This window comes from Astatotilapia calliptera, chromosome 9 (assembly GCF_964374335.1).
Source record: "Astatotilapia calliptera chromosome 9, fAstCal68.1, whole genome shotgun sequence".
In the NCBI taxonomy this organism is placed as follows: domain Eukaryota; kingdom Metazoa; phylum Chordata; class Actinopteri; order Cichliformes; family Cichlidae; genus Astatotilapia; species Astatotilapia calliptera.
In genome coordinates this window covers 19,378,674-19,398,707 of record NC_137430.1, presented here as the reverse complement: position 1 = coordinate 19,398,707, position 20,034 = coordinate 19,378,674, and the positions used below count along the sequence as shown (strand labels likewise).

The window sequence follows — 20,034 nt, the reverse complement described above, 5'->3', positions numbered from 1 at the left end:
GTGAGGCCTACAGGCATTTCTCTCAGTTGGTTGTGTTCAGGGAAAAAGCAGCTAAATACACTGTGACTGCTCCACATTGTTAGTGGGTTAACTCTGGATATCTGTAGGTTTTGTCAAACTTGGAGTGAACAAAAGCAGAAAAACAGTAAAAGATGCAGACAGTGAAAGTCTGGTTTATTTCATGAACACAATGAAACATTTTACAGTCCACAGAGCAAAGTAGCATACATGATAAATAGATACACATAACATGGACAGTGAGAAGTAAAACTCGTCGTCTTACCACATGTTATATTCTGTAAACTTAAAATAACCACAGAAATTAGAGTTTAGTGTTTTAAAGTCATTATTAAAAGCATGAGTCAACATTACTGAAGTGACACTTTAACGATGCTTCATATCACAGTCTTTATGATGATAAAACATGTTCTCTCGTTAGTAGATGTCAGCGCTGTCACTTGTCATGAAAATGTCCCGAGCCTGGGTTCCTCTTCAATTATCATTGATCATTAATAGGACGCACAAAAGATTTGTTGCATTATCCCCACAAACAACGCGCTTTTATAGAAATCATTGTGACACAGATATTTAGATTCTTGCTTCACAATGTGCCCGAACTCAAAATCTTTAGAGTTTCATATTTATAAAGTATCGCAAAGAATACATTTATACCATTGTGTGAGCTACACTTCTTGTAAAAAACTGATTGGTAATGCGTTTGAGAAAAGCTCCTGCTGTGACCTTCCTTCTGTGAGGGCACACACACACACACACACACACACAGAGAGAGAGAGAGAGAGAGAGAGAGAGAGAGAGGGGGAGATCATTAATACAAAGGATTGGAGCCGTTTTTGGATTTTCACTTGTTGTTGGCTTTAATATGAACAGTCACATGAAATTCATTCCAGTTTTTTTTTTTTGCCTTTGCTTCAATTAAGATGTTTCTTTAAATCTACAACAGCTTCCTTTTCAAAAAAGTTTACTGACATAGTAAGGAAGTAGCTAGGGACCTCAGTAAGTATGAGCAACAATAGCTTAGGGACAGTTTCTACAATAAAGAGGATTTCATCATCATCTGCTGTTCGTCAAAAAGTGCCGTATTAAAAACAATTCAGCAGATCCTCAGAGTGCGGATACAAACTGTTTTCAGCTGTAGAGGTAGAGGTACGCTTCATGTACTTATCAACATACAGTTTAGCGGAGTGGATTAGAGTGCATTGGTGCTTGGGCCTCTTTTATTTAGCACGGTTATACCATTGTGAATTTAGCTATACGAATATGCTCAAGAGTCTATCATATGTTTGACATGCAACTAAAAATTCGAAAATATATATTTTTTAAATCAGTAACTTTGCAAATTTAGAGGAAATGTTTTCGGACAACATATGTGTCACATTTTAAACAGGGTTTGAATAATCAGCACTGACATACAGACATTTATGCCCTGGGTATAACAGACATGCTTACCTTGTGAAAGGCCCTCGGATTTCTTGGAGCAGAGAAACATTCTGTATTGTTGCTTTTCTCTATTGTATAAGCAGCACCCGACTGTCAGAAACGCTCTGTGCGGGTAGCAAAGTCGGCTACAACGCCCATTCAGGTGAAAAAATAAAAAGTTAAAACGCTATACCTTGCGGCAGTTGTGAAGTAGTGTGGAATATACTGTGTGTCTGATGGGGTGTTTTTATATAGGTGGGGCTACTTTCAGTTGACCTCTGAGATGTAGAAATAAAAGAGTGTGATGTAAGGAAGAAAGGTGGCAGGCCTTTGGAGACTCTGTTGGACATGGTTTCTGTTGGCCTCTGACATGATAAGACTGGTTGCATTAAAGCCATTAACTGTTTGTGAAGAAACATCTTTGGGCTGAGATGCTCTTGATAAGGAGCCTCTTTTGTTGCTTTGTAGACTGTTGGGCACCTAACTGCACCCCCTCTGATTAGCTATGTGTAATCATCGAGTCTAACTGTTGCAGAGTGTGGGAATTAACTATTTGTGAAGAAACACCTTTGGGCTGGGATGCTCTTGATAAGGTCTCCTCTTTTGTTGCTTCATACCTTTTTTACAGACTGTTGGGAGCCTAACTGTACCCCCCCTCTGTCTAACTGTTACAGAGTGTGTGAATATGTGTTTTTTAGAAGTATCACAGTTTATTTCTAAAGGGATACATGTTGTTTGCGGTGCTCTATTTAAAACTATTGGCCTGTGAAACTTTTAGAAAAGTGAAATGCCCCTAAAGTAGTTAAATCATCTATGTGTAATCATCGAGTCTAACTGTTGCAGACTAGTAGATAATTATAAGACTAGTTGCATTAAAGCCACATTGAGGTTGATACAGCGCTAGTGCAAATATGTACTTTTAGAAGTATCACAGTTTATTTCTAAAGGGATACATGTTGTTTGTGGTGCTCTATTTAAAAACTATTAGCCTGTGAAACTATTAGAAAAGTGAAATCTTCCTAAACTAGCTAAATTAAATGCTGTGTGGGAATACACGGTTTTTAGAAGTATCACTGTTTATTTCTAAAGGGATACCTGTTATTTGCGGCCCTCTGTTTGAAAACTATTTGCTCCTAAATACCACTGAAGAAAATGCAAAAGGCTCCTAACTAGTTAAAATACCCCTAAAGTAGTTAAATTAAATCATCTATGTCTAAATAACAGAACTCTGAGACCTATACAATCCTTTAAAAAGAGTTTAATTAAAACACATAATGGTTTCATTAAATAATACGCTATTAAACACATGTGAACTCATATGACCCCCTGGACCCACATGCACGTGCAAAAAGTCCGTTCTCGCGCACGTGCACACGCACATGGACGCGGAGGGGGATAGGGGAGGGGGGAAATGCCCGCGGGGGTGGGGGGCGAGGGGTGGGGGGGTGGAATGCCCTCGGGGTGGGGGGGGGGCAAAAAAAGCTATAGGTATTTTACTACTTTTATGTCTCATCTGGCCTGAGATCTCCTTGGGATCCTCTGGAGGATCAGGAAAGCGTTGCTGGGTAGAAGAAAACATGGTGGTAACAAAGTAATAAATCAAGCCAACTGCTACTGAAAACAAGAAGTAATTGAAACATGAAAAACAAATGCATGAACATGAATGAACTGATGAAGAAGCACTAACACTAAAAACCCCAAACAGAAAAATACATTTAGATAACTCCATTAGTTCAAACTGTATTCATGTGTCTAACCTGAAATGAAACAGTGCCATGCCTTATTCATTACAAGGCAGTCCATTTTGGACTATCTAGTAATCCAATGAAACCAGAAGTCAGAGCGAGATTTCAAATTTAGAAGTTCTCTGCTCCAGTCCTCTTTGTCTTGTGCTAGTGCGCAATGCACAACGCTAGTTTTTGATCATTACTAATGTGGCCTTATTGCTTCGTAGCCGATATCAATCTGGGTCTGGGTACGTGTTTCATCAGGAGAACGTCCAGGAAACCATGGACAACTTCAAGTTCCTGGTCAAAGACAGCAAACCAAAGGTGGTCAGTGACAACGTCTTCCACGTCCAGTGGTCCCTCATCAGCTTTGAGCACAAAAGGTCTGCACCATTTCCCAAAAAATATACATATTTTATATTGATTACCTGTTGCCCATATTAGGAAAGAGACGTGTTTACCTTCACTGATTATGCAATTGTCTGGCCTCTTTCAGTGTGACAAATGAAGAAATAGGGTCTGCTCCTGAAACTGCAGGTTTTTCACAAAATTAGAAATTACAACAGAAAAAAAATTATCAGCTTCATTTATTTACCCACTTAACTGATCAACTTTGCCTTCCATTATCTACAGTATGTTATTATATGTAAACAAGGAAAGCTTTTCCCTCATGAAGAGGCAGGTTATTAATGGATTACAATGAGAGTACAGGCTGTAGGCACTGATGTTTTGGCTGGTTCATTGTCCCATTAGAAGTACTCAATACTGTCATATTGAGTCTTGGGTGCTGCAGATCAGTCAGCTCGAGCTCTTCTCCATCACACGGGAGTTTTTCATAAACACGGAGGTGAACATATTCTTCATCTCCAACATAGAGCTGCAAGGAAGTACAAGAAAAGTTAAAGGAGATCATGTGCACATAGAAGTACTGCTGATCATTTTAACACAGCTGTGGTAAGTCACACTAGCCAAACGACATGCTAACATGTAGAAAAGGAGAATCTACACCTTCATATATATAGAGTGCCTGATGGCTCACAAACAGAACGTTTGTTGGGCTCTGTTCATGGCTGAAACAGTATGAAGTGCACATGAATTTTCATTTTATTTTGCAGGTTTCTCTCAAATTTTGCAGTGATAAGTAACATTTCAGGCTAAAAAGTCTAAAAGTTTTGTATGAGCCTCTGCATAAAATGTAAAACCACATAAGCGCAGAGTGTAGAAGCAGTAGCTGAAAAAAAATCCAGTGATCATCGCTTTAGTTTCCCCTGAGAGATCAGATCATCTACCATCAATACTCTTATTGATGATATGTTTTTATATTGAAGAGATTTGTAAAGTTGCCACTGTTTACATAACAAACATTACCTTAATGAAGTAGTTGGTCCCAGCTACGACCTGTGTTTTGTAGCTCTGTGCAATGAAAACCTCAAAGTTTCTCTTGGCTTTCTGCTCTGCGAGCAGCATTTTGACACATGTGGATACCCCTTCGGCGCCAGCTGCGGTCGCAAGGCTGGAACCGACAAAAACACCCTGATAATGGACTGTGTTTAGACTGTTCCTTCCCATTCCATGCAAGGCCACCTGGGTTGGCTGGAAGACTGTTTACTTAGCCTAGCAGGGCGAAGGACACTGTCTCAGCTGAACTCTGGACATGCACACACATACATATACACTGATATGCACACACTCATCCCCCCTCCCTTTCCAAAAGCCTTCGATGCTTGTTCCCTCCTGGGAACACGGTGGGTCTGAGCCCGCGCTGGAATGGTAGCGCTGGGCAGGATGGCTGCTGTGTTTGCTTCGGGGGTTCCTAATTCACTGCAGGGCAACCTGCACGTGGCGAATAAAGCCTTGATTGATTGATTGATTGATTGATTGATTGATTGATTGATTGATTGCTCAGAATTACTGTTATTCATGCCTTTATTTCATCATGTCTAACTTATTGTAATTCATTGTTCACTTGTCTTTAAAAAAACAAACAAACCTTGAGCTCTGGGTGTTTTTCCACTTATTTTCAGACCAGTCCTTATGCCTGAGCACTTTCAGAGGAATAGTTTTATTTGTTAGGGCAATTTACGCTGACATATTAATCATTCAAGCATTTTAAAAGAAAAACTAACTCAAGAGAGGAACCAGTTAACTTATCTTTAGGCACTTTTTTATTTGCAGCTTGTTCCAGAAATAAATAATTTGTTCCCATTTCTTTTGTTAAATCTATGAAAAATGACAAAAAAGCACCATTTGACATACATAAATCAGTATTTTTGCACCAGAAGGTGATTTCCAATGAGCTGTTAGCCAAAAAGCTGGTATAACTTAGTATAATCTACAGTTCTTAAAAAAATGAAGAAACTGAACAACAAGTGAGTGGCAGACCTAAAGAAAAAACAACAACAACAAAACAAAAAACAACCTACAACGGATTAACTGTATCTGAAAGCATTGCCCTCAGAAATGAGAAAAAATATCTGACACAGTCGGTCCATCTACCGTTTACCATTTTCAAGGAAAGCTGAAATATGTAAAGTTACACAAGAACTGCACTGAATATCAGTGGCCACAGGTCTTATGGAGAGATGAAACCAGATTTGAAGTTTTTGGTTCAAATAATTCTCTCAACTTCTTACTGAACAATATTATAGTTATGTTACGGACACAATGTCTCTCATCTTTCATTTGAGGGTATCCACATTCAAATTGGATGAAGGGTTTAAGAGTTTCAGCTACTTAACATATGCCACCCTCTTTTTAAAAGAACTACAAGTAATTGGACAATTGACTCAAACGCTATGTGCTATGCAGATGTGGGCAATTCATTCATTATGTTATTATCAATTAAGCAGATAAATGGCCTTGAGCTGATTTGAGGCGTGGTGCTTGCATTTGGAATATTTTGCTGTGAACAGTAGTGTTGTGCAGATCAATATTGAAGTTTTTGGTTCAAATATCAATTCCTCCAGTTACAGTTATTAATGTTTTAGAATCGATTTTCATATTAAAATATCATTTTTTTAGTAATTTGGAGTAAATTTGTAGTTTATCACTAACAGGATATGGGTTAGGGTTAGGAAAGAAACTATATCATTCGGATCATCTAACTTGGAAGGAACTACTTCCTCTTCCGACTTACATAGTGTTACGAAATCAGTTTCACCCCGGTTCTTTTTTATTCCTCCAGGCATCCAGAGACGGCACCAGACTCAGTAGTCATTTTCACAAAACCTTTATTCATCTTCATTTAAGCATGCATCTTCTAAAAGGGGAGATGTGCAAGGCCGGTGCAAATCTTCCCTCCTTTGTCTGTGAAACACAGTTTTGTAGAAGCAACCCTATCATAAAACCCCCCATGGTGTCCTGCAAACTCTGTGTGTCTGTGTGTGTATGCATGAGTACATGAGTGAGTGTGCATGTAGGTGTGGGTGCGTCGTACATCCTGGGGGTCATAAAAGTAATCTCCTCACCCAAGCTACACCAAATTCCTCTAGACAACATACAGGAAGAACATTATATATATATGTATGTATGTATGTATGTATATATATATATATATATATATATATATATATATATATATATATATATATATATATATATATATATATATATATATATATATATATATATATATATATATATATATATATATATATATATATATATATATATATATATAATGTTCTTCCTCTACACACCCCCCCCCCCCAATTTTTGCACATGTCGAGGAGCGTGTCAGGCTACATTTCACTGTATGCTATCCCTGCCTGTAAGGGGCAGGGATAGCTCAGTAGGTAAAGTGGTCGCCCCATGATCGGAAGGTCGGCGGTTCGAATCCACTTAACGGCTACCCTGAGGTACCCCTGAGCAAGGTACCGTCCCTACACACTGCTCCCCGGGCGCCTGCTTAGTGGGCTGCCCACTGCTTCACAGAGTGAATGGGTCAAATGCAGAGAAAAACAAGTAATTTCCCCATGGGGATCAATAAAGTATCCATTATTATTATTATTATTATGTTATACTTGTATAACTATGCATGTGACAAATAAAGAACCTTGAACCTTGAACAACATACAAAACACAGTTAACATATTACAAACACTGAGACCCCCACTCTGCATCCACTGGGCCATTGGCCTCTTGTTGTCTTACATTTACAGATAAGGTGGAGAGTCTCCTGCAAACCTACTTCTAAGTTATAACAATTATGACCGTTTATTAGATTCAGGTTAAAGCATCAGCATCAGCAACCCCCAACTGTAGCTTCCTGTCTCCTTTTATGACAGCAGACCCCCAGTGTCCATAAATTCCTTTCCCTCTAAACAATTACACACACTCTCAGGCCTACAGCTAATAGTCTACAATAGTCATATGCAAAATAAGGCTGTATAAATGTCGCAGCCCTTTGGCGTGCACACTCAACAATGGCCAAGCGTAAATGGAGTCATGTATGGATGTATTTTACTTCCACAAACAGCCAAGACGTGGTTTGCGATACATGTGGCAAGACAGTGAGGTGTTGTGGCAACACCACTAACCTCATCAAACACCTCAGAGTAAATCATATCACAGACTATGACGAGCTTATGTTGAGGGGAACTGAAAATGAGGAGAGGAAGGTGCAGCTAGGGCGAGACAGACATCTTGTAAGAGTCCTTTAGTGCTGCAGGCAGGCAAGTGTTCAAATAGCACACAACTTCAGGGTTGTTGTTTTTTTATTTCTATATAATTCTGCATTATTAAGCAATAAGAACAAGTAGTCTGATGTCCTGTAATCATTATGAAGCTATAATTTGAAATACAATAAAACATTACATTTTTGTACAAAGTATCGGATCAGTATTGTCGATGCCACCCTGAATTTTACTTAGTATTGGATCGGAAAGGAAATCAGTGGTATCGCACATCACTAGTGAATAGACAACATGCAGTCAAAGCAGCTCTCCGTGTAGGTGGAGCAAGCCATCCTCAAGCTGTGAAAATGGGAAAATCCCATCCAAGAAATTGCTACATTATTAGGAGTGGCAAAATTTACAGTTTGGTACATCACACACACAACCTGCTGCTTAACACCGAGAAGACCAAGGAGCTCATCGTGGACTACAGGAGTAATGCTGACCCACATCCACCCATCCACATTAAGGGGACGGCTGTGGAGCGTGTGAGCAGCTTCAAGTTCCTGGGAGTCCACATCTCTGAGGATCTCGCCTGGACGACCAACTGCTCCAAGCTGGTCAAGAAGGCTCACCAGCGCCTCTTCTTCTTGAGGACTCTGAGGAAGAACCACCTGTCCTCAGACATCCTGGTGAACTTCTATCGTTGCACCATCGAGAGCATCCTGACCAACTGTATAACAGTCTGGTAAGGGAACTGCTCTGAAGGCGTTGCAGAGGGTCGTGAAAACTGCCCATCGCGCCGCCGGAGCACCACTTCCTGCCATAAAAGACATCTACAGGAAGCGGTGTCTGAAAAGGGCTGGGAAAATCATCAAAGACCCCAGTCACCCATCACATGGACTCTTCACCCTCCTGCCCTCTGGGAGGCGCCACAGGAGCCTCCGGACTAAGACCACCAGGTACCGGAACAGCTTCTTCCCCACAGCTGTCAGACTCCTGAACTCTGCCTCCTGACATCTGACCCACGTTAACACACGGACTGAACATACACACACCCACAATGGACAACTGTACCCTCAAACACAATAATAACATGGAGTGAACCACCACTCACAACCACTAGCACTTTATATAGCCTCTGTAGAAACTATCTACACCCTCACTTATCTTAACTGCACTACTGTATAGCTCTGTGTAAATAATCATTCTGTACATACGATCATTTTTAACCCTACAACTGTTTACAACTTGCACAGTTCCCATTTCTGTATAGCTGTATATCTCAGATTTCTGTAAAGTTATTTATTTCATATTCTGTATAGTTTTTCATATTTATATCCTGTTCATAGCCTGTACATAGCTTGTACTCACTACAGCCTGTGCATACTTATAGTTATAGAATATTCACAACATACTTCATACCGTGTACATTATAACATACCATAATAGACCCATTTCTGTAATATACTTACATAACTATATTATTGCTAATATATATTGTAATATATCTATATCACTAAAGCACTTCTGGATGGATGCAAACTGCATTTTGTTGCCCTGTACCCGTGCATGTGCAATGACAATAAAGTTGAATTCTATTCTATTCTATTCTATTCTATCCTGAGAAAGAAACAAAGGATTGGTGAAATCAGCAATGCAAAAAAGATCTGAATGTCAAAGAAAGACAACCGGGGTGGATGATCGCAGAATCATTTCCATGGTCATGAGAAAACCCCTTTACAACAACCAGATGGCTTCGTTTTTCAGTGAGACGATGATCCCAAACACACTGCCAGAGCGATGTCTCAATACTGCTGGGTTACAGCACAGACTATAGATGTCTCTGCCACGGCTAGACGGTCCTCACCGGTCGCCTTGCCAATTTTTGTTGTGTTTGTGTGTACTTTGTGGTGTTCTCCTCTCCATCCTGTGCGCGTGTTTGTATCCGGGAACATGTACTTCCGGAAGCCATGGCACGGAACGGCAGCTGACCCGGGGGGAGCATCCTGAGCTGGAATCGCCGCACCCGTGCTTAATCACTTCGCCGGCTGCTACTAATCCAAAGCAGACCTATTTAACAGTGCGGTCGGGTCACAACCAACGCTGGAACGTTGAGCTAAACCGGGTAGCGTAGTCGCGATTAGCGTACCTAGTTTGTGAAGGAGAGAGAACGTTTAAGTTACCGTGCGTGTGTTTTTCTCATCTGCCTCCAGGATCCAGGGATCGGAGGAGGAGCGGGCACAAGAACAAGTAGTTTTGGATAATCACTGCACTGTCACCGCGGGGACAAGTCACCGTATCACTGCACTGCCCTTTTGGATTACAGACTCGAACTGTTGCCTTATTTTTTTCACTGTGAATAAATTCACTGTCACTCTGCAAGAAGTCTCGCACCTGAGTCCTTCAACCCAATTCACCATGACAGTCTCACTATTTTACAGCTCTTTTTAAAGCATAATGTTTATTTCAAACGTATTATCTGTTTCACTATGGACAAAAGTAGATGTTTTATTTGTTTCTTTGAAACTGCGCTGGTTATCCTTGATGGCATCTCTGAAGTGAGTCACATAAGTGGTGAATTGTGAGGCAGTTCAATTCCCCAACCAATCACATACTTTAAAAATAGCCCCTATGACCACAGAATGTATCTTACAATTACACACACACACACACAAAAAATAAATTCTGCTTTATTTATTTACCCACCTCGTATTTAACTGATCTAGTCTTATTTCCATTATCTGCAGTATGTTATTATATGGAAACAAGGAAAGCTTTCCCCTCATGAAGAGGGAGGTTATTAATGAATTACAATGTGACTACTGTGGGCACTGATGCTTTGGCTGGTTCGTTCTCCCATTAGAAGTATGCAATAGTATCATGTTGACTCTTGGGGTGCTGCAGTCTGGTCAGCTGGAGCGTGCCTCCATAAGCCGGGAGTTTCTTGTAAACACGAAGGTGAACATATTCGCCTCCTCCCACATGGACCTGCAAGGAAATACAAGGAAACTTAAAGGAGATGCTTAATGTGCACATAGAAGTACTCCTGATCATTTTATCACAGCTGTGGGCCAAACAACATGCTAACATGTGAAAAGGAGAATCCACGTCTTCATCTATATAGAGTGCACAATGTTTCTAGTGTTCACAAACTAAGATGACGGAGGGCATTACACAGAAGTAGTTTTGTTTGCTATCAATTTTGACATTTTGACCACCCTATTAAAGATTAATATCAGTTTGTACATGCTCCAGATAGCTTTTCTTCAAATTCTTTCATTCTCACTCACTTTTGCAACTTTGTACTTTTGTGTTACTCGCAGCAATAACTCCACCTCATTGTTAGTCCATTTAAAAAACTCGGTGCTTTTCCTCAACATTTTGCTGCGAAGTTTTAAAGAGCTGGAAAGTAAATAAACTATCTTACAATGTGGAAAAGGGGCATCCACTTCTTTGGCTACATAGTGCATGATGGCACTAGTGTTCACAAACAGAACATTTTTTGAGCTCTGTTATGGCTGTGACAGTTTTAACCATAACAGTTTAAGTTTTGTATGAACCTCCATATAAATTAACACATAAACGCTTGAATTACAAACATTACCTTAATGAAGTAGTTGGTCCCAGCTACGAGCTGCGTTTTGTAGCTCTCTGCAGTGAAAACCTCGAAGTTTCTCCCGGTTTTCTGCTCTGCGAGAGGCTTCATCTGAAGAACAATAACAGCAACACCAACATGAAGCACAGGCCCCGTGTGTGCGAGTGTCAAATCTCACTTTTCTACTCACTGCATCGCAGATCTTTTGAACTGCTTCATCAGCCTGCTTCTCCTCGGTCAACCCTCCGATCATTTTTACTCCGACAACATTTTGTTGGTAAAAAACGACCAAAAAGGTTATAAACACACGCCAATTCACAAGACTCCGCATTTTGGACCAGCGCACGGAAAAAGATGCGTTTGTTTGTAGGCTAAAAAAAAAAAAAAAAAACCACATAAACACATTTTGGACCGTACCATCATCTTAGGGAGAAGGGGGTTGTGGGCGGGGCGGTATTTGCCAACATTATGAAAAAAAGAGAAGCACACTTACATACGGAAACAATTACTTTTGTCCATTTTTTGTCCGTTTTTTACTGCATGTGTGGGTTAGTCTGAGCTGACGCTCGAGTCTGTCGGTGTTGTACCAAAAAATGATCGTCTGCCAAAAACTGATTTCCAGTATTTACTAGAAACTGATTACTGTACTGCTATAAATAAATTGTTGCTCTATGCAAAACATATGTCACACGTATCCCTCACGCATCAGTGTAACTTTGTGCTGAACATTGCCTTCACGAATAATATCAAGTCATCTTGAGCCACAAACAACATTTCTGTAAGAAGGTAGAATCCGCAATCAGTTTTTGGCACTGACTTTTATATATCCTTTATTTATCCAGTTAAAAATAATCTCGCATTGACATTAAAAGTGTCTTTTTAAGAGTAATCTGGCCAAGAGGACAGCAGAAACTGCAACAAATATAACAATAGTTCTCTAAACATAGTTTAAGTGGACACATACAGACCGGATTGGTTACAATGTAAATACAATAACACAGAGTTATACAGATACCTGAAAAACAGGCCATTTTTACATTTTATATATAACCCCTATGTAAACCAGGTCTCTCTTGAAAATGAGATTTTTAATCTCAATGAGATTTTTTACCTGGATAAATAAAGGACTAATAAAACCCTGTTCACCAAAGTGTATTTACAAACATACAAATTACGCATTTTAAAAGCAAAACAAAACACGGAAACACTGGAAATTAGTTTTTGGCACAACAGGTAGTGAGTGGAAGTACAGGGTGTGAGGTGTGATTGTATAATTTGGAGAGGATCAAACATGAATCATGGCCTAAAAAACTGCTTTCTGCTCTTCCTTTCAGGTTATCCTACTTCTGACACCCAAACCTCAGCATTTCCAAAAACTTTATCTAATGCAATTCAGTTATACCTACTGAACTTAAGGGGATAGTAAAAAAAAAAAGATTGATCCAACATGCTAGTATCGATCCAATACAGATACCAGAGCTGGTATGGCAGGGCCAACCAGAGAGACACACACATGCCCACATTCACATTTATAGCTGACAAAAAAACACTGATAACCTAACATACAGGTCTTTGGGTCGTTGCACCACTGTGCCACACAAGTATCATTTACACCTATAAATGTATAGTTGTCATACTAAACTGTCAATTGGTGTGTTTATTATGAAGACTTGACTTATTTTAAACATATTTTCAGTTTGCTGGTAAAAGCCTGAGTTTATAACTGGCAAGAAATCAACAACACAATTTATTTTGTTGTTACAGAATTCAACTTTTAATGCTTCAAACCTCTCAAGTTGCAGTCCAGTCAGTGCAATATGTCTAGAAATATTATAATTAAAATGATTGATTTCCTATAATTGTTACTTTTGAAGGAGCTTTATTGCATTTTTTTTCTTTTAGCACATGTCATGAGGCAGCAGCTTGGAGACAGAGAGCAGCAAAAAAACAAAGTGTGATCACATTGAAAAGGTTGGATGGGATCTTTGTCATGATGGTCTTCCATACCAGTAACTATAGCTTCCCCTCCATGACATGTAAGCTTCTTCCAGACTCGCAGATCAAGGTAGCTGCATCCTCCCACATGTACCTGCAGTCAAATCAGAGGAAACTTGTACTTGTTGAACGCTGAAGATCTTCAGTAAGATGTTCATCTGTTCAACAGGTCATCTGGAGCTCGCAAGTAACTCAGTCCATAAATACTTTATTTTCTTTCGTTAATAATTCCTAACATGCATAATATCACAGTTTTAATTACCTTGATGACATAGTTGACTCCTTGCAACACCTGACTCTTGTACTGAACAGCGTTAAAAACTGCATATGCTTCATTTCTTTTTTCCTCTACTTGACACTTAACCTGTGTATGGACAAAATAAATGCAAAACATGACGTAAAATGCAGAGCAATGACTTGATGTGTCTGAGTGTTATGTGAGTCTGAATGTTACTCACATAACACTCAGCTCACCTCATCACAGATTTTCTGAATTTCCTCATCAGCGGCCCTCGTCTCCATGAATCCTGCGCATACCATTTCAGCCATTCTGAAAGTCAGCTGAAATAAATAGAGGTGTCAATTTTCTGGTTTTGTGTGACTCAAACATACTGGTGCCTCTCCGAGTACATGTACTGGATAAGTGACCTGGAAACTTACTGGAAGGTGGCTCTAACACATGATAGGTGGAGCAACATGTGTAACCACAGACCCTAAATGTTTGCTTACGCTGTCTTCTCCAAATATCTACTTGTGTAATTGCGTCTTAAATTTTAAATGTCTTTAAAACAGATAAAACCTAAGCTTTTATATGAACTTTTCTTTAGATGACTAAAAAGGGCGATAACTAAGAGGTGTTTCTTGCAGTCCTGTCAGTCTGTAGTCTGATATAAATGTCTTACAAAACTCCATTATGTGGCACAGCTGTGTCTGTCAAAAAGTATCTTAAATAAACAAAATGAGCTTTGCAAATTCTTTAAGCTGACTGTTCGAGAGATAAGCTATCAAACTTGACTCAGATCAATATGCCAGGTCTGCAGGTTTTTTTTAACTGAAGGGGTGATTGCAGAGACTTGCAGTTTTGCAAAGAACTCCAAAAACAAGTAAAGAGATTGATAAAAAGAATAATGATAATTTGTCAAATCCTGTCTGCCACCAAAGAATCTTCTTCTTCTTCCTTCATTTTTAATGGCAGCTTGCATCCAAAGATGTTGCACTGCTGCCATCTCCTGGGTTTTACTGTTACATCGCTTCCAAAACCTTAGATCCTCTTGATGAGTCCAGTATTTCTCAAAAAACGAAAAACCACTCCTTTTCCTTCATCATGACTTAACCACTCAACTACCTTTCAAACTTTTCTGCTCTGTAGTACCACCCATTTCTACCCTCAATACTCTGCTTTGACTGGCATACTTCCTGCAAATAATAAGTACATGTTCAACCGTTTCCACCAGTTACATAAACCAGTCGAATGTTTCCTCATTCTAAGGAGAGTGCCATTCGGAAAACAATGACCTGTTCGTATTCCCCTTATTAATATCTCCTCCTGCCTATTTATTCCTCTACTTCTCTTAACTTCTATTGCGTGTTGTACCCTATATAAATCTCTCCCTTTTACTTTGCTATGACCAAGTCAGTTTCCATAAATTCTTACTTTCTTTCCAGACTATACTTTTGATATCTGCACATCGACATCTACTTTTTTAACAGCTTCTTTAGCCAACCTATCTGCTCTTTCATTACCCACAATACCTATATGTATACCTATACCTATAGTTTTATTTATACAGCGCCAAATCACAACAACAGTCGCCTCAAGGCACTTTATATTATAAGGTAGACCCTACAATAATACATTCAGACAAAAACAAATAAATAACCATTCCACCTATTCTAAAGCCAACAGTATGGCATATAACCCTACTGCATATATACTCAGAAGATTTGATGGTCTTTTTGCAATTTGATGCGGCGTAGGTCTGCTCCAAGCATACTACATTTAACTGATGTGGATAGGGCCTGTGCCACAGGGCAACTTCAAGCTGATGTTCCATAAACCAATATGCAAAATTATTCTGAGTGAGCCTTAATACCATCTCCAGACTGAGTTCTATGTCAGAGACAAGCAGAGAAGTTGGTGTCCTAAGAAGACGGCACCACAAGCAGACCGTTACCGTACTGTCACTGTCAGCACTTAGAAACCGTAAGCAGTCTGCTACAGATTTGCAAAGTTTTGGTTGATGCCACTCTACCCAGACAATCTGCAATGATATTAGCAACACATGCACCGAACATGAACATGCTGAGAGATAATATGTTTTGCAGTGAATCCAGGTTCTGCCTATGGCAGCTGGGTCGTGGGATTAAAGACCAACAATTTCTACTTGTCACATTTCAACTCTGAGGAATGTAACTTCTGGTTGTGAAACAGAGACTCAACAGCAGTGCTCACATGTTTCAAAGAATAGTTTGGACATTTCTCAAAGAACGTTAAGACCTGAAGACGTTTTTTCTCTTTTTTAGAATGTTTGGAATCTGAGGACAGAGACGGACCTGCAGACGGTCTCAGGATCAGTGGAGGCTCTCTTTGCACTTTGCTGTTTCTTTGTCTCTTTAACTTGTGACTATTTTCTTTTGTGTAGCTTTTACCTAGCATTTGGGGGAACATCCATTTGCTTTGTCTTCGCTGTTGTTTTTTCAGACACCTTGACTCTTTGCAAATAGTTCACAACAAAAATATATGTCGTTATGAACAAGAGAACTGAATTAACTTTATTATTGAAATCACAACGAGTCTGTTGTCAATGAATACACAATAAAAATACACTCTGATATGTCCAACGTTTCAGTGAGATCCAGTACTGTGACATCCTGCTGTGATTATTTTATTGCAGTGCCGCTTCTTTTGTCATATTTGTGCTTCTTTTAACAAGAAATCTTGCTGACTGTTCATGACTTAATGTAAATGTATAAAGTGTGAATAATCAGTGTTTTTTAATGTAAAATCCATCTGCACCTAGAGCTTTGTAATTAAACACCCTCTACACTTTTTTTGCCAACAGCCCTCTGATTTCTTGCAAGAAATCCAACCAATGTGGCAAACAGTGCCACAAAGCATGTGCAAACCTTCTTTTGTATTTTCTAGTAGAGGAACAGTGTGATTTTAATGTTTTCCACAAGAAAATCAATCTAAAGCGTGTCATTTCAATCTGATGCATATTTACAATATGTTTGTAGACACAGACTGCATAGACTATGGTGAAATATCTGCAACTTGAGTCATCAATGGGATCACATTGCGTGTGATTAACAAAGATGAATGTCAGTCACAAGATAAAAACAATCATAGGCTGACTAATGCCAAAGTCTGCCAACAAAATACTGCTGACAACCCACTGACCACCTTTTTTTTTCCAAGTCAGAGTTGGGAAGTGTGATTTGAGGTTTGCCCGACAGTCTCGACATGTTCAAATACAGCATGTGACTTATTGTCATTTAAGATTGCTTAAATCATATTTTCCCTGTACACTGTTGTGTGCTATGTACAGTTCATTTGTGAACTTTGGACCACTGAAAACTTGAATAACTTTACCTATGCTATGGAATAGCATGTCATGGTAGCATGGGTCGTCTTACATTTCAAATGTACGATGTTGGCTACCACACGTTGCCAGCACAGTTTCACCTTGATCATGAATCCTCAAACCTACAGAGCTCCATTGGAGGTTGAAACACCAGTCTTAGAAGATCATTTCAAATAATTTGGGGTTTTAACAATGTTTTTGGAAAGCACTGTCAAGATCCACTTAATGTATAACAAATGACTGATAGTATTTATGAACTTAAACCATTCAGTGACCCTTGAGCCTTCTAGATGTTTAGACTATTGCACAAGGATCACTCCCATCAGGACAGAAATGTTTCAGCGCTGGAGAAAATTGAGCAACTTTCTATTGATTAGTGTAAAAGAACAAAACGTATCCTAAAAGTAGAAAAAGTTGATTAAAATCAATGAGACCCCTGCCTCATATCAGACTCAACTGTGTATTATGTCTCTTTCATGTAAGCATTAAAAAAGGAGGGCAAGCTAGATGAAAGAACTCTCCAAAAGATGTCATTTTAAACAAAATTGTGTTCAGAGTTCAGTCTGACATGATTATTGCTACAAAAATGTTTTTGCGGGTCTGAACACAAACATTGTGTGCTAAAATCCATCAATCACTTGTGCAAGACATGTATATAGCTGCCACATTTACTAAATATACTGCAAATGTGTCTTATGTTAGGAAAGAGAAATGAGTTTGCTTTCAGATAATATGCAGGCATTTCACAAATCAGACACCACAATAGAAGAAAAATCTGCTTAATTTATTTATGCACCTTGTATAAAAGTGTTCCACTTTACCTTACATCTACCATCTACAGTATATTGTTACATATAAGCAAAGGAAACTGCACATGTTTGTCAAGAGGCAGGTTATTAATGGACTACTACAAGACTACAGCCTGAAGGCACTGATGCTTTGGCTGGTTCGTTCTCCCATTAGAAGTACTCAATACTGTCATCGTGACTCTTGGGGTGTTGCACACTGGACAGCTCGAGCTCTCCTCCATAACACGGGAGTTTCTTGTAAACACGGAGGTGAACGCATTCGTCTCCGCCCACATGGACCTGCAAGGAAGTACAAGAAAAAGTTAGAAGAGATACTTAATGTGCACATAGAAGTACTCGTGATAACATAAGCCACGCTGACCACACAACATGCTAACATGTAGGGAAGGAGGCGTTCATGTCTTCATTACAGAGTGGACTATGGCTCGAGTGATCAAAAACACGGATGAGTCATTTTAGACTAAGAAAATAAAGTAAATCTCTGCTTGTGAGACTTTATTGAAGCCCTGAGGGAGTGTTGTGCAAATGTGTTCCAAGCCATCATACACAAGTACTGGAAGCACTGGAATGGCTTGTTTTGCCCATTAACACCAGGAGTGTGAAGCACACATGTACTTTAATCTTCCTTTGCATATTTTTTCTCAAAATTTAAATACATTTAACCAAAACTTGGCTGGAAACTTAGATTAAAAGCATCAGCCGTGATGAATGACACTTAAGACTAGAAAATCAACAGTTTAAGGTTTGCATGAAATTCTATATATATGACCACATAACTACATAAGCCTAGAGATGGTAAAGAAAGAAAATCACTGATAATCGCGTTAGTTTTCACTTTATGGATCAGATTATCTACAGTTAATACTCTTATTGATGATATTTTATTATATGCAAGACCTCGGAGCTTTGCAGTGTTTCCACTGAGCTCACTGCTTGCATTACGAACATTACCTTAATGAAGTAGTTGGTCCCAGCAACGACCTGTGTTTTGTAGTTCTTTGCAGTGAAAACCTCGAAGTTTTTCCCGGTTTTCTGCTCTGCGTGAGGCTTCATCTGAATAACAATGACAGCAACATCAATAAGAAGCACAGGCCCCGTGTGCACAAAATGTTAAGTGTAAAATCTCTCTTTTCTACTCACTGCATCACAGATCTTCTGAACTTCTTCATCGGCCTGCTTCACATCGGTAAGCCCTCCGCACATCGGCATTTTGACAAGTTTTTGGTAGTGAAAAACGACGAAATAGTGAATAAACGCATGTAGAGCCTTTTTTTATAGGTCGTTCGGTGAGTCAGCGAGTCATATGACGCCGCATTTTGGACCGTACCATCGGCATAGGGGGAGAAGGGGGTGGTATTTGCAAACGATCGCGTAAAAAACCAAGAAAAAAAGCTCACATAATCAGATATCCTAAGACAAGAAAACAATGAGTAGCTTTTCACATTTTTATACATTGATTTTGTGTTTATAGGATAAATCTTCTAAATGTTTGTACACGTATTTTTAGTCCGTACGCCTTTTACTGCATGTGTCGGTTAGTGCGAGCGTATGACAGCTGACTGTCAAGTCTGCCGGGAAGTGAAAATACAGGGTGTGATCTGTGATGTTTGGAGAGGATTACGCATGAATCACGGCCTAAAAACTGCTTTCAGTTCTTCCTTTCCGGTTATCGTACTTCGGATATCTGAACCTCAGCAAACCACAGTTCCCCAAAGTACTGAGTGGGTACTGCTCTCTGTGGTTCAGAAATTATTATTGCTATTATTTGTTGTTTAAGGCTGAATTAGAATTAGATTTTACCCAGCTCATTGGTTTCTTAACCAGGGGAAATCTAATTATTACTTGTTTAAAGTTAATCTTTAAACCTTGAAATGTTAGATGAAAAAATAAAAACCAAAAAGGAGACTTGAATGACTGCAAACGGCAGCAAAAAAGTAAAACACGCAGATGAAAAACCAGCCACAAAGTGACACAAGCTAAAGAAAAAAAAATAAAACACAGACAGACAGCTGAAAATGACTTGAAAGGCTGCAATAAGGGCACTACATAGACAGACATAATCAAGGAGCGACAAACAACACAGAAAAGCCAAACTAGTGCACACATAGACCAAACAACCAAACATATGACATGTCTGGATTTTTAGTAGTTATGTGTCTCTTATAGTTTGGGTTTCTTGTATGTAGAAAAGACAGGAAGAGCCTGAAAGAACAGGATTACTCGGAAACCTCAAGCTGTGGTGCTAACAGTCCACGCCTCTGCATGTGATGT

At 39.3% G+C, this 20,034-nt stretch overlaps 2 protein-coding genes across 2 annotated transcripts; both read right to left on the bottom strand.

Annotated features, from left to right (window-relative positions):
* Nucleotides 1-10,455: 10,455 nt before the first annotated feature.
* Nucleotides 10,456-14,031, bottom strand: LOC113029022 (cystatin-B-like). Its single transcript, XM_080306510.1, has 4 exons — nt 13,845-14,031; nt 13,663-13,734; nt 11,385-11,414; nt 10,456-10,768 (listed from the first exon to the last, which is right to left on the bottom strand). The coding sequence occupies exons 1-4, from the start codon at nt 13,917-13,919 to the stop codon at nt 10,640-10,642; spliced, it is 306 nt and encodes a 101-aa protein (XP_080162636.1). The 5' UTR covers nt 13,920-14,031; the 3' UTR covers nt 10,456-10,639.
* Nucleotides 14,032-17,717: 3,686 nt separating this feature from the next.
* LOC113029402 (cystatin-B-like) lies at nt 17,718-19,466 on the bottom strand. The gene is made up of 3 exons (XM_026180261.2): nt 18,904-19,466; nt 18,715-18,816; nt 17,718-18,042 (listed from the first exon to the last, which is right to left on the bottom strand). The coding sequence occupies exons 1-3, from the start codon at nt 18,970-18,972 to the stop codon at nt 17,914-17,916; spliced, it is 300 nt and encodes a 99-aa protein (XP_026036046.1). The 5' UTR covers nt 18,973-19,466; the 3' UTR covers nt 17,718-17,913.
* Nucleotides 19,467-20,034: the final 568 nt, after the last annotated feature.

Bases quoted from the DNA above. Each gene is read 5' to 3' on its own strand.
- LOC113029022 (XM_080306510.1), bottom strand. From the start codon at position 13,919: ATGGCTGAAATGGTATGCGCAGGATTCATGGAGACGAGGGCCGCTGAT. The intron at 13,735-13,844 runs GTGAGCTGAGTG...GTCCATACACAG, and splicing joins TTCAGAAAATCTGTGATGAG to GTTAAGTGTCAAGTAGAGGA. The intron at 11,415-13,662 runs GTGTTGCAAGGA...TACAAAACGCAG, and splicing joins CTGTTCAGTACAAGAGTCAG to CTCGTAGCTGGGACCAACTA.
- LOC113029402 (XM_026180261.2), bottom strand. From the start codon at position 18,972: ATGCCGATGTGCGGAGGGCTTACCGATGTGAAGCAGGCCGATGAAGAA. The intron at 18,817-18,903 runs GTGAGTAGAAAA...ATTGTTATTCAG, and splicing joins TTCAGAAGATCTGTGATGCA to ATGAAGCCTCACGCAGAGCA. The intron at 18,043-18,714 runs GTAATGTTCGTA...ACTTCCTTGCAG, and splicing joins GGACCAACTACTTCATTAAG to GTCCATGTGGGCGGAGACGA.